Source organism: Cantharellus anzutake, assembly GCF_015039405.1.
Source record: "Cantharellus anzutake strain C23 chromosome Unknown EI90scaffold_7, whole genome shotgun sequence".
In the NCBI taxonomy this organism is placed as follows: Eukaryota; Fungi; Basidiomycota; class Agaricomycetes; order Cantharellales; family Hydnaceae; genus Cantharellus; species Cantharellus anzutake.
Window position 1 is genome coordinate 653,786 of NW_024066957.1, and position 16,961 is coordinate 670,746.

The 16,961-nt window shown below is 48.7% G+C and overlaps 2 protein-coding genes across 2 annotated transcripts; one reads left to right on the top strand and one right to left on the bottom strand.

The window, feature by feature from the left end:
- Nucleotides 1-7,947: 7,947 nt before the first annotated feature.
- Nucleotides 7,948-8,722, top strand: EI90DRAFT_3117966 (uncharacterized protein; the record flags this gene model as incomplete). The annotated part of the gene is made up of 2 exons (XM_039063047.1): nt 7,948-8,221; nt 8,274-8,722. 2 exons carry the CDS (start codon nt 7,948-7,950, stop codon nt 8,720-8,722), a joined length of 723 nt encoding a protein of 240 aa, XP_038920770.1.
- A 7,513-nt stretch (nt 8,723-16,235) lies between these two features.
- EI90DRAFT_3117967 (uncharacterized protein) lies at nt 16,236-16,725 on the bottom strand (the record flags this gene model as incomplete). The annotated part of the gene is made up of 3 exons (XM_039063048.1): nt 16,236-16,280; nt 16,335-16,432; nt 16,497-16,725. 3 exons carry the CDS (start codon nt 16,723-16,725, stop codon nt 16,236-16,238), a joined length of 372 nt encoding a protein of 123 aa, XP_038920771.1.
- Nucleotides 16,726-16,961: the final 236 nt, after the last annotated feature.

Consider the following 16,961-nt stretch of genomic DNA (forward strand, 5'->3'; position numbering starts at 1 on the left):
TCGTCCGCGATGGATGAATAACTATCAAGAGTTCGTCAATGAACTTCAAACCAACTTTGGTCCTCACGATCCTGTGGGCAATGCCAAAGTTCAACTAATGACCCTGGACATGAAGGACGGGCACCACATCAATAAGTACGTCGTCAAGTTCAACCGACATGCCTCTCAACTTCATGGTTACGGAGAAGCCATGCTTCATCGTTTTTTTCTATAATGGATTGCCGGAATGTATCAAGGACAATATTGCCAGAGTAGGTAAACCTTCTACTCTTTCGGAACTTCGCACCTTGTCACAAACTTTCGATGTGCGCTATTGGGAGCGTAAATCTGAAGTGACACGTCACATGAAACCCTCCTCCTCTAACGTTTTCGACAAGTCCACTGTCGCTTCTCATTCCGACCCCATTCCTTCCTCCTCCTCTTTCAACTCCGCTTCCGGTAGCAAGCCTCCGAAGGACAATAAGAAGTCCGAGGCCAGCTCCACTAAACCGGACCTTTTGTCAAAACTCGGAGACAATGGCAAGCTCACACCACAAGAGCGCAAGCACTGTCTCAACGAGAAACTTTGCATGTTCTGTGGTCAGTCTGGCCACATGGTCAAGGACTGTCCCAAGTCCTCTTCTCACATGTCTAAGGCCCGTTTGGCCCAGACCGAGGAGCAAGGATCTGCTCCTGCAGAGGCAAAAAATTAGTCCACACCCCCATGGACTCCACATGGACCAGGGGTTGTGATTCTTCCCTCTGTGGGCTCAAAGAAGTGCGTTTAACCGTGTCTTCCATCTCCGACTTATCCTCCCTCCATATTCCTGTTTCTTTTTCTCTTTCAAATGGTCTATTTTCTCCTCTCAATGTTGACCCTTCAGTTAATGTTCTACCCATTGTAGATAGTGTTGCTGATGTACCACTCTCTCCTCCGCTGTTGTGGGGACAACTCCGTGTACCGCAAAAAGTCGGATTCTGTGGAATTTGGTCACCAACACGCAGTACATATCCGCTGACGCTCACGATACTCATTCTATCACTATCCAACACTCCTTACACTCATTCCATATTTTTCCATATTTTCCCCATCATTCCCGACAACCCCAAGCAAAATTCCCACGCCCAACCACGCTGCCAATTTCACCCCCTCTCCAGACCTCCATACCCACACTCACAACCCAGCCGTCTTTCCACCCGATAGTGATGCTCTACCACCCTTCTTCACCCCCGGAGCATTTCCCAGAATGGCAATCCCATACCCGGATGGTTCAGCACGGAGTATACTCTCACGTGGTCTTGACAGCACCTGTCAATGGCCACATCTCAAGAAGCACTGCACCAAATGGGACGAATAGGGGCTCGTTGGAAAGCTGGAGATGAGGAGGTTGCTGTCGGGAGGATAGGCGGGCGCTGTGGCGAAGCGTTGCGGAGTCAACTTTTACATTTCCCATTTCGGACCCGTTGTCACATTTTCCCCATTCATTCATATTTCTTTTATTGTTTCTTTGTTCCCAATTGGATATTCATCATTTACGGTTGCCTAACGGCCCGTTTACATTCCCCCAGTCCATTCATTTCATTTCAAACATATAAAAACTAGATAACAACTTGTACATAACAAGTTAGTATTGAATAGACCCGTGAAGGGACAAGCAGAAGTTGCATCCAAGTGGCAAAGACACCATCCACGACCCTAACGCCCCCATTGAGCTAGTTGATAACGTCTAAGACCCCTCTCATCATACTACTCAGCCTTGACGTCCAAGAGAGACGTAGGTGAGTGTTTGTTTGAGGTTTTTGCAGACTCAGTAGCACCCACGGACCAAAACCCAGCCCAACGAACCACACCCACGCACACTACCACCCTCCCCCTTCTCTCTGTCTCGAGTCTAGGCGATAGACCCGTTACACTGCCCCTTCCAACTACTTCTGTAGATCGATCCACCTCTTTCTGTTTCTCTTCTTTCTCTTCTCCTGTCTCTTCTTCTCCTCCGTCCGATGATAGGACACAAAATAAACTCTTCCACACCTATGAGAACATACCCACACTCATAGACTCTGGGTCTTCGGACTGCTTCATCGACGACACATTCGTGAAGAAGTTGGCCTTGAAGACATATCAGATAAAACCCCTACAACTATGCCTTTTCGATGGTAGCACCAACTCAATCATAACCCATGCTGTTGATATTCCGCTCTGCTTCGCTTCCGGAAACATCACCCCCACGACTTTCTTTGTCACATCACTGGATGGATCATGTTCCCTAGTCCTAGGACACAACTGGCTTACCCACTATAATCCGTTGATTGACTGGGTCTCAAGCAGTATTACGTTCTGAACTTCCGAACCTACCAAGACAATTACTCCAAGCTCTCCCCCATCGTCTCCAGTACCACTGCCGTCGTCCGACATCCAACCATCTGATGTTCCGCCAGCACCTCAGCCCCAGGCTCCCATTCCTCCGTTACCATCTATCGAGTTCGTCAGTTGTTCCACATTCGCGAAGGCTTGTTGACTTGAAGGATTGGTATCCTTCAGCCTAACCATCCCTTCCGAGGACAGCTGCTTGAGGGCTGCCTCTTCCCACACCAACTCCGTTGACCTCTCAGCTGTTCTGAAGGAGTATCACGAGTTTGTGGATGTGTTCAGTAAGAGCAAAGCCTCGACGCTGGCACTGCACTGTGAGCACGACCTGAAGATCGACCTTGAGGAAGGCACTTCACCACCCTTGGGTACTATGTACTCTCTCTCTACTTCGGAACTTGAGGCCCTCCGGGCATTCTTAGATGAACACCTAGCCTCCGGTTTCATTCGTCCTGCTACTTCCGCTCACACAGCACCAGTCCTCTTCGTCCGCAAGAAAGACAGATCCCTCCGTCTTTGCATTGACTTCCGAGGGCTAAACAAGATCACCAAAAAGGATTGCTACCCACTCCCCTGCATCTCCGACCTCCTTGACGCACCTAGCCATGCCACAGTCTACACCAGACTCGACCTCCAGCATGCTTACCACCTGGTTCGCATTGCAGCAGGCGATGAATGGAAGACTTCCTTCTGCACATGCTATGGTTCCTATGAGTGGCTTGTCATGCCATTCAGTCTCACAAATGCACCCATGGCCTTCCAGCGATTCGTCAACACGATCTTTGCCGACCTCTTGGACGTTTCTGTGGTAGTCTACCTAGCCAACATCCTTACCTACTCGGAAGACATGGCTTCACATCAGGAGCATGTCCAAGAAGTTCTTAGGAGACTCTGCAAACACGGCCTATACGCCAATCCGAAGAAATGCAAATTTCATACGGACAGACACTATGGAATTCTCAGATACTGCCTTTCTCCCTCCAGACTCACCATGTCCATTGAGAAGGTTAAAGCCATCCAAGATTGGCCTGAGCCCCATAAAGTCAAGGATGTCCACAGACTCGTACCCAGCCGTCTCTGCTACGTGGATGCACAAAATCTCGACTAAGTTGTTGTATTAGAATTCAGTTGTAAAGTCACGTTCAAGAACAAAAAGTGGATTACAATACAGAAGTCACATGCGACAGACATAAACACAAGTCCGATCACCTACTCCAGAAACCAACTCGCGACACTTCGCTCCGACGACTGGTGCAAAATGGCAGTGGCAGTACCAGTCGGCAATTGCCGAGTTCGACACGAGAGAAGGAGATTGCGGACACGTGAAGTTCCCATGAAAACATAAGTTGCACAATGGATCTTTTGGTGTTAACCCATGCGGTCCTGTACCCAACCCAACCCATAGCGCTTGGGGAGCACCTTGAGGGCTGTGAAATTAACACCTGGGCATGGGCGGAAAATCAACCCTTATATATTACTTTGATCCTAAAGTATAGTTCATGCTCAGTAGTATAGGTGGCACAGCATGAGCTAGGTATATTTTTTGGCTGCGTATGTTCGATTCTCAGCCGATAAAACTTTTTTCTCATTCCTTGCTCTTTAGTGTGCACAAATTTTACAACTATTCCACAGGAGAACACAAAAAAGTTGTACTGAGTGAGAATCGAACATACGCAGCCAAAAACATCATATCGTCAACTCACGCTGTGCCACCTATACTACTGAGCATGAACTATACTTTAGGATCAAAGTAATATATAAGGGTTGATTTTCCGCCCATGCCCAGGTGTTAATTTCACAGCCCTCAAGGTGCTCCCCAAGCGCTATGGGTTGGGTTGGGTACAAGACTGCATGGATTAACACCAAAAGATCCATTGTGCAACTTATGTTTTCGTGGGAACTTCACGTGTCCGCAATCTCCTTCTCTCATGTCGAACTCGGCAATTGCCGGTACTGCCACTGCCATTTTGCACCAGTCGTCGGAGCGAAGTGTCGCGAGTTGGTTTCCGGAGTAGGTGATCGGACTTGTGTTTATGTCCGTCGCATGTGACTTCTGTATTGTAATACACTTTTTGTTCTTGAACATGACTTTACAACTGAATTCTAATACAACAACTTAGTCGAGATTTTGCACGTCCACGTAGCGGAGTTGGCTGGGTACGAGTCTGGGATGTCCAGTCCTTCCTTGGCTTTGCTAACTTCTATCGGCATTTCATCCACCAATACTCCGACATTGTGGTCCCCTTGACGCGCCTTATGTGTAAAGGAGGAGCCCCCTGGCTATTCTCTGACAACTGTCGCTCTGCTTTCACTTCTGCTCCCATCCTGACACATTGGTTACCTGACACCCCCCTCATTGTAGAAACCGACACCTCCAATTACGTGATCTCCAGAATCCTGTCCATCCGTTGTAATGACGGAGAGATTTGCCCTGTTGCTTTCTGCTCTAGAACACTCTCGGTGCTGGAGCTCAATTACGACACCCATGATAAGGAACTGCTCGCCATTCACGATGCGTTCCGATCATGGCATCACTATCTTGAAGGCTCAGGAACTCCAATTGATGTCGTTACTGACCACAAGAACCTCGAGTATTTTTCCACCACCAAACTCTTGACCCGGTGGCAAGCCCGCTGGTCAGAGTTCCTCTCCCAGTTCCACATGACTGTCCGATTCCGTCCCAGAAGACTCGGAGTAAAACCAGATGCATTGACTAGACGCTGGGACGGCTATCCCAAAGAAGGGGATATGGACTACGCTCGCATCAATCCACAGAACTTCCGACCAGTCTTCACTTCAGAGCAGCTCACTGCGTCCTTACGAGCCATGTTCCTAGCTGCGACAGTAATCCAAGCAGCCGTACTCGTCGACACAGAGGCTCTCCATCGAGACATTCTAGCCTCCCTCTCCTCCGATACCACAATCTCTTCTCATCTCACTTCCCCCAACCTCCCCAATTCCCGCTAGTCCGTTGATGCTGAAGGCCTGTTAAGGCTGGACAACCGCATTTACGTTCCGGATTCCAATGATCTCCATCTCCGCATTTTGTGAGACAAACATGACCACCAACTTTCCGGACACCTCGGTCAAAACCGGACTCTAGATCTAGTACATCATGAGTATACCTGGCTGGGCATCCGTAACTTCGTCAAGAGTTACGTTTCCTCCTGCACTTCTTGTGCCCATGCCAAAGTTCCCCATCATAAGCCTTACGGCTTGCTCAAACAACTTCCCATCCCTAAATGTCCTTGGAACTGCATCTCCATGGATTTCATCGAACAGCTACCCTCCTCTTCTGGATTCACTTCCGTCTTGGTTGTTGTGGACCACCTGTCCAAACAGTGCATTTTCATCCCTACCCATGATACCATCACCTCTCTGGAACTGGCCAAGCTCTTCCTCCTCCATGTGTTCTCCAAGCACGGAGTTCCTTCCCACGTCACCTCTGACAGGGGTCCGGAGTTTGTCTCTCATTTTTTCCATTCACTTGGTAAGGCCCTCAACATCTGCCTCCACTTCACCTCCAGTTATCATCCAGAAGGAGATGGTCAGACCAGATGGATGAACCAGATGCTCAAGCAGTACCTGCGCATCTACAGTAACTACCAGCAGGACAATTGGTCCGAACTCCTACCTCTTGCGGAGTTCACTTACAACAACACTCCAAATGCCACCACAGGCATCTCTCTGTTCTTCGCCAACAAAGGCTACCACCCGAACATCACCATTTGTCAGGGACAGCTCCGAAAGCGGCAAGGTCCCGGCGCGAGGGACTTGATGGGACAGGTGTCGGCTATGCGTAGCGGCGGTCCCGTCGCAGGGTGAGCGTCCCTGACCACTTAGGCTGAAGTGGGAAGTTGGGTTATCATTAAAAGGGGAAAGCTATGGTACTTACCTGAAGTGGGAAGTTGAGAAGAAGGCTGCTTCTTCTGTTCCCACCCCAGGCGCTATTATATACACGCGGTCAGGGTCACGTGGGAGAAGCCACATCATCTCCGCACACAGCCGCGCCTCCCCAGGTGTCTCTGCAGGAGATCCCGGAGGTGGCCGCTCAGTAGGCAGGAGTGTGTGTGCGGCGGGTGCAGCGATCAGGGGAGCAGGATTAGGTACATAGTGGTACATGGAGAAAAGGGAAATCGACTGTAGAATAGAAATAGAGAGAAAAGGGGAAAGTGAGAAAGGAGGGACGGGGGGTGATAGCGGGGAAAGCGGAGTAGGGCAGTACGGCGCGGGGTGTGGTGCAGGGTCAGGCGGGTGTGCCCTGACACTGTTCACCCGGAGCGAGACCTAACATCAGTATGCGCCCAAGAGTACTCTGTAGATCTCGACTCCCTCCACCACTTCCTTTGCAAGGAAATGCACCTTGCTCAGATCTGTTATCAGGGCCCGGCAGACTCCTGTCAGAGTCCTGCCCCAGCTTTCGAAGTAGGAACTTTGGTCTATGTAAAGGCCAAGTATTTCTGCTCCACCTGACCTTCCAAAAAGCTCTCTGAGAAAAACCTCGGCCCATTCGAGATCATTGCCCGCATTGGAATCCACTCCCTCACTCTCCACCTGCCAGAAAACATGCGAGCCATTCACCCGGTATTCCATGTCTCGCAGATCAAACCCTCTGTCCTGAATGTCATTCCAAACCGCCACCAGCCACCTCTGCCTCCCATAGAAATCGAAGGTGAGATGGAGTTCGAGATTGAAGAGATACTCGACTCCAAGATCGACCAATGTAGACACAACAAGTTGCTCTACCTGGTCAAGTGGCTAGGCTATGAAGGGACCAATGAGGAGACACAATGGCTCCTTGCTGGTGAACTCGATCATGCCTCCGACCTCGTCGAAGCGTTCCACTCTCGGTACCCAGACAAGCCTGGACCTGAAGCTCCTTAGGAACCCCGACTCCTCTCCCATCTCTCCCTTCCTCTCCACTCCTCACTTCCATCTTCATTTTTTTTCTTTTCTGTAAGTACAGCTCCCCTCACCTTACTAATTCTGGGGCTTCAAGGGTTCAGGCCTAAGAAGGGGATACTGTCATATCCATCCATGGCCATCGACTTCCACCGCTTCCAATCCCTCCGGACTATCTCTGCTCCTTCTTCACTAACCTCGGAGCCCCCATATTCCCCAATCACCTCTGCATCCCTCCTAAGTACGGAGCCCCGAAGGCTTCCGGACAGCTCTGACGTCTGCTAGCGCACTCCCGCCTCCGCTGGGCAATACACCCTCGCTTGCCCTGCAAGCCCACCTTCGGGCCTATCCCTCCTTTCTGTTTCTGGGTTATCACCTACCATTCCACTAACCCCATAACCCAACTTGTAGGTAATATTCAATCGGCTAATGTTTAACCCCATTAGCTCTGCTCTGCTCAGCCCCACCATTTGTGAGCCCACCCTCATTGTAACTATATATACTCAACTTGTACATAGGTTACACCCCAGTAATAATCGACTAGAGTTTACCCCCTTTAGTTCTGGTTGCCAGTTAGTAAGTTAGGGCATGGACATGTTACTTGGCACAGCACTCCTGGCATAAGTCGCTGAGGCCGAAGCCCTCTGCCATGGAGACATTCCTTCATCTTGATCTGGTCTCTGACAGAGCAAGCCAGCATGCCCTTCAAAAAGAACTTCCAGTGGAACCAGTTCATTGCTCGTTTGATCCGGCAGGGGAAACAGCTTGTGAATTGGTGTGACAACCTCCCACTAGCACATGTTTTTTTGGGGGAATACTTGCAGAAAAAGATGGACACCTGGGAGATGCTGTGGACTTCCTGCACTGGAGCCGATAATCAACCTAAGCTTTTCATACAGTCAAGGCCTTCTGGAAGCGACATTATTGTTGTTGCTGTTAATGAGGAGGCCATATTGTCATCTGGTGATGCAGGTGTGTTTTTTTCAAAAGCCGAAGCGCACTCGAAAAGCTGTAACTCTTGTAGAGGATTGTGAGGATGGAAAGAAGGTGGCCAAGCGTTGTAGGGTGGGGTCTGAATGTGACTGCTTTGCTGGGTCTGCAAACGGTGAATCTTTTGCTCCCCAGGAAGATCGCCAAGTCTCTTCTACTAGTGTCTCGACTCTAGTGGCAGAAGAACCATTGCCTAGCAATGCTGGACTTGTGGGGTTCCCTCCCATCTCCATCCACAATCCCAATATCTTTGCATCTCTCCCTGGCCCCTCAAACAGCCAGCCTGCCAGTACTTTTCATGGCATGCCATATGGACTTGTTTCAACCCCAGCAATTCCATTTTTCAGCTACCCATTCATCCCTCACCAACACCATTTCCCACCTATGATGGGTATGGAGGTACCAGGTATGTCTCCCAGTGTCCTGACAGCTGATCCACAACAATTGCAAACTTTCTTCAACTTTAATCATATGAACACATAAGCTTCTTATAATCATTCCATTTGTACAATATTTTTGCAAGCTTTCCCCTCATGCTAACATTTATCTCGTTATCTTAATGTCAGGGTGATTGAGCTGACTCAGTGATTGTATGGTTGGTTGTATCGGTGCACTATCACATTCTCTCCCGCATTGAAGTTTATCAATAAAGTTATTATATTTGAACATTATGTTGTGTACATACTTGGGAGATACAAGTTATTACAGTAGTACCCAAACACAATGTAATGCAAAATGAAACACAAAATAAAGAGAAGAGGAAAGTACAATGTAATCAAAGAAAGTAGACGCGTGCCTCAACCGCTGAACTGTTTGAAACCAAACCTGGCATAAAGGTAGAGCTAGTTATCTTCTATCAAACAAGCCTAAGATCGACGGAAACGGATGAGTGGTTGTTGAGTACATGTGGTAAGAAGTTGGGGATAGTGTCGCATGTGAGAAGTTTGGTTGGAGGTTGGAAATGGCATGGAAAAAAACATACAAAAATCATGGGAATGGAGGGGGATGTATTAGAGGGTATTGGGGAAGGGCCAGGCAATCGCGGAATGGTGGTGGCTCATGTAAACAAGCGCAAGAGGGTGGTTAGGTAGTCAGTTTAGCAACAAACACAGTGAACTGCCATACTTATGACTCGACATACAACACAGGGCAGTTTTGGGTGGCAAACCCACCCTCATTCTTTCTTTTTCAAGTAAGGAACATCTGGGGTGGAGTAGAAAACATCGCATTGTGAAAGCAACTGGAAAAAAAAAAAGAGACACACATCATCATGTTTGTTCATGCAGTTCCCACAGCTCAGTTTGTTTGGGTATTGTGAGTTGTTAATTTGGTGTTGCATGTGAAGAGAGAGTGTAGTGGAGTGCATGAGTTGGAGCAAAGAAAAAACTTCTAAGTCACAAACCCATTCATTTGAAACTGTACAGCACCTGGATGCAAATGATGGACTCACACACATGGACGTATCTATGTGTGGTTGTGGTGATTGAGATGATTGAGAGTAGTTGATTGGGCAGATTGGGCAGATTGAGTGATTGAATTGCTCTCAACCACTTCAATCGGCCTTGGGGGTTTCCTGATGCATCGATTTAGTGGCATGAAATAGATGGTGGGATGGGTGGTAACAATGGATATAATATAATTGCAGATCCTTCTTCATTAGTTCAAATTTTCATTGTGACATGCGACAATACTACTTTTGGTTCAGTTCAAAACCTTTGTGCGACATGCGACTGAACTTATGGTCATTATACCACAGTATATGTTGGTACGGCTTGTTGTAGACATTAGTAAACTAGATCGCGACTTTGCAATGGTTGGAATTGTCAGGAATGTTTCTTGTCATGAGGAGCCCCAAGTATGGAAGCTGGCAGTTAAAGATGTAAGGGTAGGTGGGCAGAGACTGTGGCACTTAGACTGAAATTGGACTAAGTTGTTCTCAGCAGTTTCCATTCCACTCAGTGCCTTATCCTCTCCACCATACCATACATGTTCTGCAACCTGCTCATTTCCTCCCAATTTGACCTTTCGCTATGCAACTAGCTACTCTTCTCAGAAGTGGCAAGTACTTATGAATATGGACACTGGGCATGCTGCCTCACTGACAGTGATGCCATGAATGGCTTCCATCGGGACGTGTTTCAACACATCTTTACATGTCTTTAACTCATTGGTGAATGAGAAATAGCATTTATTTATTTTAGAAAGTCATCAAGCCTCTCACAGCAAACAGGAATCTATGTTACCCAAGGGTCACACCTGTGGTAGAAAAGCTTGTGCATCTGCTTAGGGCGTAGTTTGGCCCCATGTGCACTCATTAGTTTATCTCCCAACTACCTCTTCTGTCATATCTGTACAATCCCAACCTCCGCTCTGGGCTCCCGGAACTCTGAACCTGACTTCCAGAGTCCTACTTCCCTTCTGTCACCTTCTCCTTGCCGACTCCCAAGAGGTTATCCCACCTCCGGTTCTGACACACCCTTCAGTCCGACTCCGGAACATTCCAGGTCCGACCTCAACCTCGACACCTTCCAGACAAGCATGCAACACCTATGCTCCCAACTCCGGACCTCCGCTCTGGAATCCCGTTTGCATCTCTGTCTCCATGTAAGGCCAGTTGGGTGCTGGCCTGGGTTGACTCCTCAGTCCTCAGTAGTCAAGATCTAGGCTGTATGGAGCTTATGATTCGACTTTGGGTTGAGAGTAAAGAGTTCAGAACCCTTTACCCGAGCCCGAGCCATACATATGTAAATACAGTTGTTTACATTGTATACAAAGAATAAAGAACAAATAAAGTAAGCGTGCAAAGCATGCACCATCACTCCACCACCCATCCCTTACACTCCGGAACCTCCGGTCTTAGCTCCGACCTCGGACTTTGACCCCACCTCCGCTTATACCCATTGTATTGGTTAGCTCATTCCATTTAATTACGTTTGCCAATATTCCGGAGTTTAACTTCCGAGTTCGGACTTTCTGGACTTACGTCGGACCTTGCAACTATTGCATTGCTCCTTTCAATTCTGCTATTCTCCCTCATTCTTATTTGGGCTGCTGCTTCCTTTCTATTCAGTCAGCTAGCCATTCCCCACTCCCATCCTCCCTCCTTCCTCCTTGGGCCTTGGCCCTGTCATATCCATCCCCGGCCATCGACTTCCGGTCCCTCCGATCCCTCCGGTCTACCTCCACTCCTTCTTCACTAACCTCGGAGCTCCTGTATTCCGTAATCCCCTTGGTACCCTTCGATGGTCACCACCCCCTCCTTTCAATTTATTACCTATGCCTCCCTAAGTACGGAGCCTTGAAGACTTCTGGACAGCTCCGATGTCCGCTAGCGCACTCCCGCCTCCATTGGGCAATACACTCGCCTGCCCTGCAGAGCCCACCTTCGGGCCTATCCCTCCTTTCTGTTTCTGGGTTATTGCCTGCCTTTCCGTTAACCCCGTAACCCAACTCGTCGGTAATATTCAGTCGGCTAATGTTTAACCCTGTTAGCTCAGCTCGGCTCGGCTCCGCCAATTGCGGACCCGTCTTCGCTGTAACTATAGATACCCAACTTGTACATAGGTTACACTTCAGTAATAAAATCGACTAGAGTTAACCCCCTTCAGTTCTGGTTGCCAGTCAGTAAGTTAGGGCATGGACATGTTACTTGGCACAGCGCTCTTGGCATAAGTCGCTGAGGCCGAAGCCCTCCGCCATGGAGACTTTCCCTCGTCTCAACCTGGTCTCTGACAGGCCCTTCACTCTTCCTTTGGGAAACACCATTGAGTCAAACCCTTGACCCTCAGTGTTGTTCCTCCTTCCAGCTCCCTTTGTCTGCTTTCAGAGTACCCTTGCTCCTTTTGATTCCGGACCCCTCCTTATATACAATGTACATAGTAACTTGTAACCTCAGTCTGAAATCGACTTGATTTCCCCCCAAGAGACTTCCCTCCTGCTAGATCCAAAATTAGGGACCCCCAGGACAACCAGCAATGGCACAGTGCTCTGCATGAGTTGCTGAGGCCAAGGTCCTTCCACACTAAGTCTCCGTTTCCATTCCGGAGTCGTCTGAATCCACCTGATCTAACATCTTCCCCCTCTGCTGCCTTGCTAATTTCCCCCTGTGCTAGTAACCAAAAAATGTGACTGGAATTTGAAAGCAATGATAATGACCAAGGCCTGATGACAACCACCTCTACTGTTAGAATGGGTGGATTCGGACGACTCCGGAGTGGAATCGGAGACTTAGCGTGGAAGGACCTCGGCCTCAGCAACTCAGGCGGAGCGCTGTGCCATTGCTGGTTGTCCTGGGGGTCCCTAATTTCGGATCTAGCAGAGGGAAAGTCTCTTGGGGGCAATTCAGGTCGATTTCGGACTGAGGTTGCAAGTTACTATGCACATTGTATATAAAGAGGGGTCCGGAATCAAAAGGAGCGAGGGTACTCCGAAAGGAGACAAAGGGAGCTGAAAGGAGGGTCAACACTGAGGGTCAAGGGTTTGACTCAATGGTGTTTCCCAAAGGAGGAGTGAAGGACCAAGGCCCAGGGAGGAAGGAGGGAGGATGGGAGTGGGGAATGGCCAGCTGACTCAATAGAAAGGAAGCAGCAGCCCAAATAGGAATGAGGGAGTATAGCGGAATTGAATGGAGCAATGCAATAGTTGCAAGGTCCGACATAAGTCCGGAAAGTCCGAACTCGGAAGTTAAACTCCGGAATATTGGCAAACATAATTAAATGGAATGAGCTAACCAATACAATGGGTATAAGCAGAGGTGGGGTCAAAGTCCGAGGTCAGAGCTAAGACCGGAGGTTCTGGAGACGGAGACACGAACAGGATTCCGCAGTCAGGAGCATAGGTGTTGCATACTCGTCTGGAAGGTGTTGAGGTTGAGGTTGGACCTGGGATGTTCCAGAGTCAGACCAAAGGTGGTGTTGGAGCCAGAGGTGGGATAACCTCTTGGGAGTCAGCAAGGAGAAGGTGATGGAAGGGAAGTAGGGCTCCGGAATCGGTTTTGGGGTTCCGGGAGCCCGGAGCGGAGGTCAGGATGTATGGATATGACATCTACTAGTACTGCCAAAAAACCGTGGCCGTCACTATGATGGCCCCACAACAGAAGAAAGTCTGAATCGATTAACCTGGCCCACTCAGAAGGAAAGACCACCTCATGAAGCTGTGCACAAGGGTTGAAGTTCACTTATGGTATCTTATTCACAGCCCAAGACTTCCTCCACTTTCATTAGGTTATGCTCTGTCAAATCAACCTCATCAAAATCAAATTGATGCTCGACTTTTATGCTACCCGTCTCTTGCTCGCACTCAACTCCATACTTTTCTCGTGAGCCCAAGGCTTCAATCCTGCATTATGCTTTCCAGATCGGCTCTTCTTCGTCACTCCTCGAATTGACCTTTCTGTCTTTTGTTCACCTCAACTTGGTTCATTTCCTCACTTGCAATGACTGCTATTCATCGCAACGTAACCTAGAGTCTCCACTGTATATCGCCATAAATGTAGTTGTAAATGACGATAAATAACCACGTTTTTCACCAAATTAACAATATTGTAAATGATGAAATCCGACTGGTAAATTACAAAATGCACCCTTGTAAATTGACCGTTTACAATCGTTATCGTGGTGGGAAATCATTAAAAAACAGGTCATCTACCTCCTTTAACGTGGTAAAGGAATCCTGGTAAAATGCAATGGACCACATTGTAAAACACAGTTTTAATCATGTTAAAAATGAATGTATTATACAATGGTTAAGATGATCTTTTACGCATCACTAATTCCCTCTGTGCATAGAATTCATAGAGGAGTGATGATGAAGTGAATGGAAGGCCTGATTGATAAACATGCCAAGGATCGGCATCGGAACCCAACCTCCATGTGAAAGTGAGTGCCTCCTCTACCAGTGCTATTGATGTGTGATTCTATAATGCAAAGAATGATGTCATATAATTGAGATACATGAAATACAATTGATTTAGAACCCACATGTGCACTCAACTTCCATTCCATCAATAAACAAATTGTCGCCATCGCCATCACCTCGTCCCAGGGCCATGACAAGGATGAGAGGAAGTTTATTGAAAAGAATTGTTCAAACTCTCTTTGCAATTCATTAAATTCCGGTGAAAAGAGCAGCGAAGGGTCCAAGTGTAAGAACAAGTTGTGGAGCATGACAACTCTAGGTTTCTGCTTGCTCTGAAAGAGCTCCCACTTCCTTCTATCTCCCAAAGGAAGTTCAGTAAACTTGTTCTTCTGAATGACATCATTTATAAATTGAAGAAGTCTGTCATATCCGTGCATACCCGATCCCGACCCAACTCCTGGACCTCCATCTTCACCACCTCCAGAGTCCTACCCTACTGCTGTCCGTTCCAATATTCACCTTCAGTCCTGACACCACACCTGACACCACACCTCCTCTCACCCCTCATGCCACCTCCACTCCTCTGTCCTTCTCCTGCCCTATCTCTGTCTGCTCCAATACTCACCTCGGACCGAACACCACTCCTCTCGCCACCCTCCTCCTACTCCTCCCCCCACTCCTCCTCTTCCTCCTCACAACACCTCTACCCTTCCGTCACTCTCCTACCCTTCTCCCATCTGCTCCGATACTCACCTTTGGACCTAACACCTTTTCCTCTCCTTGTCAGGGACTCGTCCGGGGTCGAGGGGGTCCGGGTATAGCGTCCGGGACCGAGAGCCTGGCGGGGGGCGGATCGGGCGTGCGTACTGACAGGCCCGATGTGGGACAGTGGTCCCTGGCCACTTAGACTGAAGTGGAAAGTTGTTATTATTATTAGAGGAGAAATATTGTACTACTTACCTGAAGTGGAAAGTTGAGAAGAAGGCTACTTCTTCGGTTCCCACTTCAGGTTCGTTTATATACATGCGGCTTGGATCACATGACGGATGCCACGTCACCCTTGCACACAGCCGTAACCACCCGGGTGTCTCCATGGGAGATCCCGAGGGTATCCGGTGCAGGCGCGCGTGCTGGGCACAGCGGGAAGTCGCCCGAGGTGCCCGGGCCGGGTACATGGTGGGCGCGCTGCAGATGGGTCAGTTGTACATTGATACAGAGAAAGTTGTCCATGTAGAATAAAGAGAGAATAAAGGAGAAGTAAGATAAGGAGAAACTGAGGAGGGGAGGATGAGGGGGAAGAAGGGAAAGGGGGAGGAGGTAAGGAAGGGTGGACCGGCGGGGTACCGGGTCAGGTTGGGCCGGGTGGAGCCGGGTCAGGCGGGTGTGCCCTGACACTCCTCCACTCCTCTCCCCTTTCCTCTCTCCTTTCTCTTTCCTCTGACCCTCTTCTGCCGACCCTCCACCAAGTTATGACCTTCTGCCACTGTCCCATACCCCATACTCGGACACCGCTCGTACTTTCGCTCTGAGACTCCGTCATAGTTCCTACCTCGGACTTTGACTCCACCTCAGCTTTAGTCCATTGCATTGGTGACCTCATACTACGTAAACACCATTGCCAATATTCCTCGGACTTCCAACCCCACCTCCATAAGCTCCATAAGCTCTGCAACCTCCAAGCTCCATGGATCATCTTCGGCACTTTTGCTGCCTGTAATGTATCTTTCGCATTTTCCCCTCATCCCTATTTGGACTGCTGCTTCTTCCCATTCTAGCCAGTTAGTCATCATCCCCACTTCACCTCACCCTCCTGCCCCTCTGGGCTTTGCCCTCCTTACCTCCTTTCGGATGTACCACAGGTTCTGCCCTATGACCTTCAGTACCACCCCACTTCTGTCACCCCTTTGTTCCCGTTCGGATGCCTTTGTTCCAATTCGGACTCCCTTTGTTCCCTTGTGCTTTCGCCCTCTCCATTATATATCGGCACTTGTACATACTCGTTTTAGGCCCTTAGTCTAAAATCGACCTGAAATGCCCCCTAGAGACTTCCTGCTCGCCGCCTATGAAATTAAGGACCAAATGGACAAACAGCAATGGCACAGCGCTCCGCTTGAGTCGCTGAGGCCAAGGTCCCTCCTTGCTAAGTCTCCAGTTCCCCTCCAGAATCGTCTGCCCTCGCCCAGTTCTAACAAAGTCGCAATCCAATGCTATACCCCTCGACATCATGAATAAAAAATACTTTGTCTTGTTTCTTGCCGATAGGATCTCCTGTAATGAACTCCTGTACTGTTGCATGGTAGAACTTGACAGTCTGCTTGATGTCAGAGGGAAGATGAACTATCGAATTGATGGGTTTTAGTGTCAAGCAGACTTCATCCTCAGCAATTCCTAGGAGTTGTACTCCAGCTTGCAGCAACAAGTATTCCGATTACTTTGCGATAGTTCTGGGCCATGTGTGGACGAATACCGGAGGAATTCCGCATGTAGGCTCGTTGCATGATTCGCAAGTACTCCGACTTCAGATCCATAGGCACTTCATCAAGATTACGGAAATATTTGAACTCCGATTTAAGAGTAGAACCGTAGTACCAAATCTGGAGCTGCACATCACATATTCGAGTTTCAGCCATAATAGGCAATACACACCTCTTGCAAAGGCATCAAGATCCTCATCAGATGGTTCCCACATGGAGTTCTCGATAAAACCACAAAACCCTTTGTCTGTCATATCCATACAACTCCGGACCTCCGCTCCTGTTCTGGACCTCCATCTCCTCCTCCAGAACTCCACATCCTCTACCTCCTCTTCCCCCTGTTGGTTGTTGAGAGCCCACCCTACCTCTGGCTCCAACACAACATCCAACAC